We start from the raw sequence: 12107 nt of genomic DNA, 5'->3' as shown, positions 1-12107 counted from the left end.
AAAAAATTATGTGTAAATATTATCTTGCAATACATTAGCATATGATATGTCAGTAAAATGTGTCCATTTCTGCACCACAGAATCCAGTTGGTCTGTTGGTAGCAAGTTAAATTTTTTGACACAAAAGCAACAGTTAGCCAGTAGCTGTTCCACAACCTTCTAGAAGGCTTTTGGTAGACTGAGATTACAGTCTTCCACACACATCCTTAACTGCAGATTAGCAGAAGATGTGTTTTTCTATTGCTGGGATCCCTCACCGGAATGAGATTGGCTTCTATTCCCTTAAAGCAGGAAAATCAGAGGCCTACGAAACCTGCAATCATGGAACAAGGATCTCTGCTCTCTTCACTGACAAAATGCGATACACTCTACAGACTGGTCTGCAGTGCATACAGTATGCGCCTCAAGGACCTTTCCAACCTGTGGTCTTAAGATACATCTTTCTGTGATATAGTATCCAAATCTAATTTAGAACATTGTGTACAACTCTGGTCACCACATTACCAAAAAGATACAGGTACTCTGGAATCAGTCCAGAGAAGAGCAAACGTATGCACTCCTGGACCGAAAGGAATGTGCTACACTTACAGGCTAAAAGGACTGAACCTTTTAAGGCTTGAAAGAGAAGACTACTAGATGACCTGATTCAAGTCTCTGAAATACTCAAAGGCATTGAGAAGTCATTGGAAGGTCCTGAATTGACTTGCAAAGTCTAAGATGGGCTAGGAGATCATCCCATAGGAGCAACAGAACAGGAAGCACAGTCTCCCAGCATCTGGAGCCTCATTTTGTGAACTGAAAGACAGAATGTGAGAGTCCATATGTATATATTTCCATTACAATGACATGTGTTTAACCTCCTTCTGCTGCTTCCTTAAGGCCCACTTGTTCCACCCATACTTCCAGAGCCTGGAACGGACAGAGCTCTGCATTGTGTTTAGATGGTGATCAGTGGATTAAGTTAAATTAATATACTCATTCCTTTTTTACAAAACCTTCTATTCTGTGCTACTGTTTTTACAGTTTCTTGTGATTCTGTTACAATCTAAGACACTTTAGTTGATAGAAGTTGATAGTTGATAAAAATATTAAAAAAAACGAACTTAATAATTAGGGCCACTGCTCTTCCAAATTTATATCCATGAATAAGATTCCGGTACAGTTAGAAAACTAGTTAGATTTGCAGATGTTACCACAATAGGAGGACTAGGCAACATTGCAGCAGCTGCAAAGGAAACTCAAGAGGATTCAGATAAAATTTAAGACTTGGTCTTGACTTCATAGAGTTTTAATGCAGACAAAAGCAAAGCTTTACACGTGGATAGCAGAAACATAAACCATACATATAAGAGGGATACAGTGAATTTGCAGATGTTTCTGTATATATTAAATACATCTTCTAAACAGCATGGGGAAGCAATAAAAAACAATGTTAGGGCATATAGTTGAAGGAGTTCATTTTAAATTGAGGGATGTTAGGTTAAAATTGTAAAATGCAATACTCAAAATTGTGCATAATGTTGGTGAACATGCTAATAATATTTTTGCTTTTGGAAATATATCAGGAGTGATGTATATTACCAGAATCAAAGGAATGTCCTACACTGACAGGCAAAAGGAACTGAACCTTTTTATTCTTGAACAGAGAGAAGACTGCAGGGAGATCTGATCCAAGTATTCAAAATCCTTAAAGGTATTGACAACGTTAACTCTGGACTTTTTCAGAAAAAGTGAAACACAAACCAGAGGATACAAGTGAAAGCTAAGTGGAAGTGCATTTCAAACTGAGAACAGGAGGTACTTCTACACACAAAGGGTTGGGAGTCTGGAAGAAAACTACCAAGCCATGTGGTTAAAGCTGATAACCTGTCTTTTTTTCAAGAAACAGTTGGATAAGAGCCTCGGATCAATTAGCTACTAACTACCAAGTGATCCAGATGGTTTGAAATGCCTCCTCCTTGTTTGTAACCATTCTTACATAACCAAAAAGCAAGAGAACTCTATTTGTTTTATGGCCATAAACTGCCACTCTTTCTGGGTTTGTACCTCCGTTAGGTCACCGTGCAACATAATTACCTCGCAGTTCACAATCCGATACGTCCTGCTGAGGATATAAATCCTACCATGTGCAACTCACATTGAGAGCATGTTCAGTGCTACACACACAGTTAAATGTACCATATAAAACAAGAGCCTACAAGCAAAGGAATTCAGGGGTGAAGGATAGACATAATAGGAAAGTATACAGTATTTAAATATAGCACATAGATATTCAACATTTCATTTCCATGTTGAAAGATCACCTATTTACTCTGGGGCTATACACAGCACTTGTGAACTATATGTAAAGTTAATAATTCAAATGCTGCCCAACATTTTCACATACAGTACAATGTGTGGATGAGATCAGCTCTCCAATGGTCTGACCAGTTACAAGACATGAAATCCCCTCTGTACACGTGTGGGCTGTCCCTGACTGATTCCCTCATAAAGTGTCCCAATAAAACCACTTCTCAGTATGCTCCCCAGATTCTCTGTCACGGCCCTTTAACTAATGGAAATAAATGGCTTTCTTGTCTTAGACAAAGCAAAGACTATCAGCACAAAGTATTAAGTATTCCATAGGTAAATGGCTTACAGAACACTAAGAAAAAACAATTACCAGTTAAAATAATGTAGACATCTCTAGGGGCAGCGTACAGTAGGTTAAGGCTCTGGGGAACTGATAGGAAGGCTGTGGATACAAGTCCCCTCTGCAGGTGTCAGTGATCGTGTTTTTCCTGTGTTTACAGGTGTACAGTGCCTTGCCCTCCTATTGATCCAGTCCACCTAGTTGTAAGAATGGATTCCAGCAGTGCTCAGTAGGGAGTGGATCAGTGTAGTCTTAGGTGTATTTAACACCCCTCCCAGGATAGTCCTGTCCTGGGGGGCTATTGCATATTTTCTTCACATCAAATGATGGAAAGCAGAATAAACTCTGACAAGCTGCTAAGCTCATTGAACAGTACAAACCTACCTAATCATTTTTTTCTTACAGGTATTAAACAAAAAATATGCATTTCAATTACTTTTGCACTTCCTGGAAAGTTACTTCATAGGAGTGTACAGCAAACCACACGGTCTGACTGATGATTTTAGACAATAAGAATTTACAAAGTAAATCAATTAGCTCTCAGATAATCAAAATGTCTTTATATAAACTCAATAACAGCTCAATATTTGAAAGCTCTATGAGTGTTTTAATAAAATAATTACTGTTCAAGAATGTATGTTTAATTAGTTAATACTTTAAAAAGAGTACAAAATATTAATTTCTAGGTCACAAATTATGTTTTAATTTTACCAGATAAAATAGCAAGCCTGACAGATGTGTAAAATAAACCTTTTTTTTCTTGCCTCCTTTACCACAACGCCAGAATAGTATCCAGTATTTAAAAGCCACTCAAAAGAGGAACATAAAAGGAATCTTACATAAAGCAAAAAATATCTGAACACCTGTCGGCAATTAAAAGGAAAGAAACTGAGAACTACCCAGGAAATAATATCGGCACTAATTAAAAACACTAGTTAAAAACTTCCTGTTTCTAGCCTGAAGTAGCTGTAAGAACCAGACGGCCCACCCCCTCCCTTTTTCCATCTAGTTAAGACACTGTGACTCCATTCAGAGCCTTTTAACATTCATGTTGTGCCTCTGAATATACTGTATACGCATTTCTGTTTCACTGTGGAGCCTCAGCTCATGACTGATTAATTCACAGGACACTCTATTGCTTACAACAGGAATGGACACCAGAAATCCTCATATCTTCAACTTCAAGCAGAATCCACCTAACAGTGATCCATATGGATCCGATCAGGACACTTTTGTTTAATGATGTCACCATCTCCTGACCTGCAAGGAACTGACATCCGTGCTGAAAAACTTTTATGGAAAACCACTGGGACATTATGTCTTAGAGTAAACACTTGCCACCACATCTCCAGAGATGGTATGAATGCCTGAGAATTTGATACAGTTTTTAACAGATGGTTGGAAACCTATACAAAAGATTCTCTTCAATAATGACAAAACAATATAGTGGGCAAATATAGGCAATATTTAAAAAGCTCTAAAAACATCACACATTTTAATTTCATATAATGTACTCGCTTCCAACTTAGGAAGGCAGTTTTTCACTATTAACTGCTTTTTTGTGATGATTCTTGAGGGGGTTTTCAGATCATTCAAGCAACATATACCTAGGAGCTGTCCATGTTACAGCTGTACTGAAAAATTGAAAAACCGCATATCCCAAAGGCTTGAATTTTAATATTAACCCCAAAAACAAGCGCTGCAATCTGATAGAAAAAGATCGATATATACATATCTGACGATGATTAATCTGGACTTATCACAGATAACATTATGCTTCATGTGCGTGATAGTTGCAAAGGCAGCTTCAGCAGGGATGCTGGGATCTCTGTTGTACCGCACTGGGCTGAGGCTAAAGTCACACTGTTTTCAAGACATCTTTGGCTTCTAAGGAAAATCTCAATGTCAACTGCTTCATGAGCAGATGCCAAGAAAAACAGTCCAAATCCCCTTTGCACAGCAGAAAGTATATCAGTTCACATTTTACAGAGAAAAGGAAAAGACCGTTATTATTCTTTTGAAGAGACCTGGAGTTTCCTTTTTCAGTCTGCATGAAGAGTGCTGTGTTTTTTTAAAGAAGATGAAAAAAAAGTTAAATACCACAGATCGCATCGGGATTCTCATTTTTCTTGTTTTGCCTGCAATAGTGTTTTTGTTATTTTGGTGTGAAGCACAATTTCAGTCACACCCTAAATGTAGTTTTTGTTAATGAATCCAACCCATATCACATGCAAATATGTAAAAGCACTTATTTGAAGTATGATGACAGGAATTAATGCTTTACATTTTATAGCTTAAGGGTAATATCTATTTTATTTTGGAGGAAAAATTGATAGTGAATTGATTAATTAATAAAATGACTGAAAGTGATGTTTTGATTATTGATTATTTTTACAGATTCACAAATATTGTAGCCTATTTCACTGAAATAGTAGGCAGGGATTGCTCTGTGAGGTAAAAATGTAATTATCAAATCATTCTGATTCACATAATGAAACCTACAGTGTAGTGTGTATAAAGCATGTTTTATGACTTAGAGTTTTCTCATGTATTTGTATATTATGTAAGGCTGCTGTAAGTACAGTTCTAAATATCAAAAAGTACTGAAGATTTGTAGTAGATAAACTGATCAATAACAGTACTCACCCATTTCACCTCTTCAGTTTTCTCCACTTTAGGCAGCATTAGGGAAGGAGGCAACACCTTTGATTGCAAAATTACTTCCAGGTCCAGCTCAGCAAGGCCACTTGACACAGAGTTGACACGGACACATTTCTCTGTGCGGCCCAGATTCAGCTCCTCGAGCATTTTTGGGATTGTCATACGAGCTTCAGCCTGTAACATAAAAGTTAAAGTGGTACAGAGCAGTTATGACACTTCTGGAGCCCTTGTGAATGAAATGTTTGGATGCTACTTCTAGTGCCCTTAAATGGTTTAAATCTGATCTTACTGATCATCAGCATTTTGTTCCCCTTACTTGTTTTAGTTCTAATGTAGGATTTGCTACATTTTGGTGTTCCACAGGGCTCAGTACTGAGTCCTCTGCTGTTTACTCTGAGTATGTATCTCCATGGTCATATTTAAAATCATATGGTCTGAATCACTATTTCAAAGCCGTTGATACTGAAATTTGATTGCTTTTCTGTTATAAGATCTTGGACGGCACAACATTTTTTGGTCTTATGTAAAGACTGAAGTCAAATAATTGGGTTCCTCCCATCAGCTAAATAAAACCAATGCTATAACCTTTGTAGATTTATGACACTGTACCTGAATGTCAATCCAAAATAAAGAATTTGGGGTGGGTTGACATTGGCTATTAAGATTCATGAGTAGAATATAGTGAAGAGTTTGCTTCACCAGCTGAGAAACATTTCCAGTCTGTGTTCATGCTGGCTGTATATGTAGCTGAAAACCTCACTCATTCCTTTGTTTTTCTTAATTATCATACCACCATACTTGTAGGAGTCTCCAAACCTTCACCTGACAAGTCACAAAATACGTTCAGAATTTTGTATCTAGAGCCCTGACTAGGTCACACACAGTGATGACATCAATCCTGTATTGCAATGCAAATCCTTTCTCTCGGGTTATCGAACAATCTTAAAATCATTCTGGTAATGTTAAAGGGCTCTACATGAAATGACATCTACTGAAAGTTATATTGGTGTATTGAGAGCCTATGTCCCTTTGCACACTATTTCTTTGTTGATTCTGGTACATTACAGTATATGTTCCTACTGTATTTTGCTGGGTGATAGATCCTATTGTTGCTGGGGTCTGGAACACAGTAAGTCTCACAGTTCTACCATAAAGAAACTGCACAGCTACCCAGCCATGTTTACAGTTAATATACTGGCTTCTTTTTACAAAACAAATGGATAAGATCCTCAGAGCCTTAATTATCGTCTAGGAACCAGACAATCTTAAAGCTTCTCTTATGTTCTTATGTACAGTCACTTCTTTAAAGAGTCAAATGTTATGCCCTCTGTGTTACAGTATATAACTTCAACAAGTTATCTTTTAACACCCCACAAACCCGGAAACAAAAATTCTATTCACGATAACACATCTCACAGTGCTAACACAAGCAAAAACGCAGAGCGTGAAATGTTAGTGTGCAAGAGCATCTTTTATTAGCACTAATAATAAGCATACATTCCATGATAAAAATGAAAAGTTCAACTAATTACTACACTACATTGACTCTAAGATAAGAAAAGTGTAGTTTTAAGTTAATGTATTATATGTAGGCTTATCTGAGGGGTATTGATCAAAATATACAACAAGTAAAAAGATAAGAAAAATATAATGATAATCTACAGAAGTCAATAATTCAAATCTTTTTGTGACAAATATACAGATAAAAGACAGGAAATTTCAGATTTGATTACATACTTTTTGGGTGGGATTATCAGGATTCAGAAGAAAAATGCATGTGTGATAAGCATAACCTATTGGCCTGTTTCAGAGTTCAAAAAGAGTAGGGACTGGCGCCTGGGATTACACTGTAAGCCTGGAGTTGAGAAGGATCTTTCAAACAGGAACTCAGGATACAAAACTGCACTTAAATAATAAAGGCCTAAGCAGGCAAAAAGGTTTTTTATTATATCTGCTCATGTAAGCCTTTAACCAGCTCACCAAACAGAACAGGAGCCAGATTACAAATGAAAGTATTGTAACAGGAAGGCTGGAAGGGAAGGCAGAGAGAAAAAATCAAAGTAAACATTCAGTCAAGTGCCTGTCAGTGAGATGGCAGCCCACAACTGTAGATTCGAAACAGATGGATGTGAACTCTACCTGAGAAGAAACGTAGGGGCTAGCAGAAATGTGGACCGAGTTAAACAGCATGAGGAAACAGTAGCTTAAGACTTGTCAGGTCAGATCAGAAGCGGGCCTCAGAAACAAGTTTGAGACAGCACTGCAGTGCGACTGATTTACAGAGTCTGGACTGGCGATAATTAGTGCAAGCTTAGACAGAGTGGAGTGATGGCTCTCTGCAGTTAAAAGAGAAGAATAATGAAGCCGAAAGGTTAATGAAACCTGAATGGAAAAAGCACCTTCAGCCAGGCCATCCTCACACTTTCCGCAAAGGCTAACACATGCCACTCAGTGGGGGCCGAAGACAGGACCGCACGGAGATGCCAGCTGACAGCAAATTGGGAAGCTCGACTATAAAAGAAGAACCCGTGTCTTGGCTCTAGATTGTCATGTTACTTGCTCGAAAACTACCGCCTGTCCAAAAGTTGACACAGATTTTTACACATAGCGTTATTGAGTAAGAGCCTATTACAAAGCTTCTTTCGCTTCCCTAAAAGTATTGCCATTCAGACCCAGGCGAAATGGGCAAAGGCCTGCTCACCCACTATGAATTTAAACCCTGAAGCCTTGATGTAAGGGTAGAAAGTTATGCCGAAATGTATCCTTTCCTGTTTCACTGAAAACTAAAAAACAAAGGAGAATTCTCAACTGCCCTGGAGAGTAAAGCGACTGCAAAAAAGGATAAAAGTGATTCAAAGGGTAAAGGGACTCAAAACAAAACAGAGGTCCTTCGTGAGTCCTAAAAACAGTGCAAACACATATATCTGAAGAAAAAGCCAGAACAGAAAGTCGAGAGAAGTACGCAATCTTATCTGCCAGCTCAGGCAAATGATGCAAATGTCTCTGTGGAATTATAGGCTTTTATCAAATTGTCTTACATCTATTATTCTCTTTATTAATAGCAGTCAGCTTAGTATTAATAATGTGAGAAACAGCAATTTTTAAATAGAGATGATTCAGTCCTTGATGCTGCAAAAAAAGGCAACTTAATGTCACAACATTGCCAAGTGGCCATTACTGAGGACAGTTTTATTCCTAAAAACAGGATTATCTTTGATTTTGCATGCAATGCTTTGAAAACATACATTAATGGATAACCATCAGGTTGCTTCAAAGCCCCCTGCTCTACTCCACTCATACCCCACGGAGGGTCTAAGGAATCCGAGGTTTGAGAAATCTTTGATTTGTTCCTTGAAATCTGTCGTTAAGCCTCAACCTTTATAGTACACGTCTACAGAGCTGTGCATCTGGCTCTTAATGGGGTCTTTACAAACAGCACAAGTAAGTAAAGCAGGGAAAGACCTGTGAAGAAATACATATTTCACATCACTTCCAGTAAAACAGACTAATTTCCCCAAAACAATACTCTGGTTTGTCTTTAAAATAATAAAAAATAGGTTGGCTTCCCACAAAAAGAAATTTAAAGAGTGTATTTTCAGAAGCACAAAGATTTGCTTGAAGATAAACGGCATGTACCCTTCTTTTATAAATCATAGCGTAACAGATGCATTTGTAAATATATGTAAGTGGAACGCAAAGCTTTTAATAGTGTACAATAGCATGTATATAAAATGTTTTAATGTGAGAACTGACAGACTGCACATCCACAATGCCGCTTAAGGCTTCTAGCCAGAGCCTGACTGATGCCACAAGGCCTCTGGTCTTACCTACTTAAACTACATTGAGGATTTAAATTAGCAGTTTGCAGTGTAGCAGATGAATTATTGTGTATTGAAGCAAGGCTTCCTTTTCTTTCTGAAGAGTAATGTTAATCACAGTTATTCAGTCTAATTAATCATGATGTACACATAACAGAATATATACTTAGCGTGTCCTAAAAATATATTTCCAGAACGTCTTATTTGGATTTATGTTCTATATCTGAACTCCAACAGTTTTTCCTCTTCAGGTGCACACATTTGCATATTAGTACACTAAAAGCTGCAAAAAAGCTACACTAAACTCAGATCCAGAAATAAAAGATACAAAAATAAACAAGGAAAATTAAATGTAAGTAATGAACTTTAACTTTGTTGTAGGTGGCTTTTAGACCTTGAAGCATTTCAAAACGAAACAGAACTTTGCCTACTGTGCATTGCAGTGACATACACAATAACTTTCTGTACATCATATCATACAATTTTGAAAAGCAGATCAGTTTTTTATAAACGTTCGCTCTTAATGCCTGATGGTTTGAGGGTAACTGGAAAACTAATGACACATTAGACACTAATGATATATTCTCCTACACAGATGTCTAAAACATATTGCCACTCATACAGAGAAAAGTGCTCAAAATAAGATGAAGGTCATACATGCTTACTTTTCACATCAGAACATTTAGTGTGCTGCCTTTCTGGATCAATGATGCAGTAAAGTTTCTTGTTCTGTGACAATGCAATAGTAACAATTATAAAGCAAAAGCAACCAAGTGAAATGTTCTGCCTCCCTCTTAACTTTGAGGATGACTTGACATATCAAATTAACTATTAATTTATGTATCGGGACATTTGTGTTAATGGAAAGGGGTGAGGAAAGGACAGAATTTACGTTTTTGCTCAAAGACTGCAATGAGAAACATTTTAACAGTACAAACCTTCACATCTGACCCTGTTTTGAAGTTAGTAAAGGCCATTTATCTCTCTACATTTAATAAAGCTAATATTGAGGTGCCTGTTTGTTTCTTTTTTTCTGCCACGATAGATCCGTAAATATTGTTGTTGGTTTTTTAAGATATAAAGCATGAGTCATCCATTTTTTTCTGGCATCACAGCATTTTGCAACCTGCTGTGCAACCTATTATGCCATCTGCAATGAGCTGTGGTTAAGCACTGAAGGAGAGGCAGCCTGTAGGTGTCTGAGCTTTTCTAGCACAGAGTCTCCTGATGGTAACATTTTGACAGGTGACAAACTGAATATATTAACAAAAAACAATTATACTTTAATAATTTACGTTAGTAATGTACATTATGTACATATTAAATGCCATATATTAAATAAATAAGCCTATAATCCGAACTCTAATTCCCAATTGAATTACCCTGGAACTCTTTCCAAGCAACCATATCTTTTTCCTTTTGTTTGAGAGGTGAACATTTAATAATCTAATTGTCCAATGTTGCTGTAGACCAGATTGTTCTCCCTAAAACTTTGTGAAAACTTGTTTACAGAAACAGAAATCTGTACAATTGCGGGTATTTCTTCATATAAGAGAACAGTCCTTCTTTCAGTATTGCTATAGTCACTGTGGTGCAGGATTCCCCCAACCTCAGAAGAAAAACATTCCAGGGTCATTATAAAATCTGTCCTATTCTCAGTGTCCAGTTACAAACTGAGACAGAGTGCTCTAGGTGCCAAAGAAAATAAGTGCTTGTAATTTGATAAAGAGTCCAGGACAAGTAACCTTTCCTTTTATCTGAAGTTCAGGGTTTTGTGTGATAGGTTTCCTTGGTTTGAACTGCATTTTTTTAGAAGAGCAAATTGTTTATTTCATGAACAAGCCAATGAATTTCAGGTTCTTTGCCTCCAATGAATCACTAGGTTTACTTCATGCAACTGAATGACCTCAACTGTCATTGCAAGGACTGTTTTTTTTCCTGCACAGATACCTAAATTACTATTTCACACAAACAACCACCCATCTTTGAAACTAACTACTGACCCCAGAGAATCACCCGTCTCACCAGATATCATATTCTTTATACCAGGAAATCTGTACAGCTGTAAGACAGTACACACTCGAAGTCGTGCATGAAGTTTTGGGAGGATAACACTTTACAAAGTTTCAATAACAAAATGTTAACTGTGTGTTCAGACTAACTGACATACTGTTCAAGCAAACAATTTAAATTGATATTTCAGGCAACGGGCATTTTCCACAATTACCCCAATTCCCCACTACAAGTATGATATATCAGGCTGCCAACACACTATTCTATAAAAGAAAATAATTCAGATATGAAAAGACATTAGTGTATTAAGGAATTACAGTCTATAAGAATTACGAGAATGCTTATTATTAATATTCCTCCAGTCTTTCTAAACATGATTATTCTATACTTATACATAGTGTACATATATAACCATAGACATACAGTACATACTAAATGTGAAATGATATAATCGTGACCAAATACATTCAGTGAATCTCTTTACCACCTGATATATGCCTTGCCATTGGTAAGAATGTGTTTTGAGCTATACATGTGGATCTGATAAAGTCTACCCACTAGACATCTTCAGAATGAACAGTGCCACACGAACCAGAGGGCACAGGTGGACAAGAGAGGAAACCATGTTCAAAACAGAACAGCACGTCTTTATCTGAAGGGTTGTGGGAGTATGGTACAAGGTACCACAGCATGTTGTTGAAGCTGATACTCTGTCTTCTTTCAAGAAAAGGCTGCATGAAATTGTTAGCTACTAACTACCAATGGGGTTGGATAGGCTGATTTATGAACTTTCCTTCTTATGTTCTGTACTTCTGCATACTCGAAGTACTGTATATGCAGAAGACACTGAGATATCGGGGATTAGATGGGGAGGGGGCAGATACATTATGGGATTAGAAGAGTATAAAGACAAAATCTGATACATGGGACTGATCGAGATGTATCAATCTATGAAAATCGGAACAGCATAAAGCATAAAAAGT

The 12107-nt window shown here is 37.2% G+C and overlaps 1 protein-coding gene across 1 annotated transcript in view; it reads right to left on the bottom strand.

The window, feature by feature from the left end:
- Window positions 1–12107, bottom strand: part of clybl (citramalyl-CoA lyase) — a 77563-nt gene that overhangs the window by 19745 nt on the left and 45711 nt on the right. Inside the window, exon 3 of the mRNA XM_088913841.1 lies at window positions 5279–5467. Coding sequence (XP_088769967.1) covers window positions 5279–5467 — 189 coding nt within the window. The remainder of the gene's footprint in view (window positions 1–5278; window positions 5468–12107) is intronic.

Source organism: Atractosteus spatula, chromosome 4 (assembly GCF_055471065.1).
Source record: "Atractosteus spatula isolate fAtrSpa1 chromosome 4, fAtrSpa1.hap1, whole genome shotgun sequence".
Classification (NCBI taxonomy): Eukaryota; Metazoa; Chordata; class Actinopteri; order Semionotiformes; family Lepisosteidae; genus Atractosteus; species Atractosteus spatula.
This window is presented reverse-complemented; position numbering and strand designations above follow the sequence as displayed.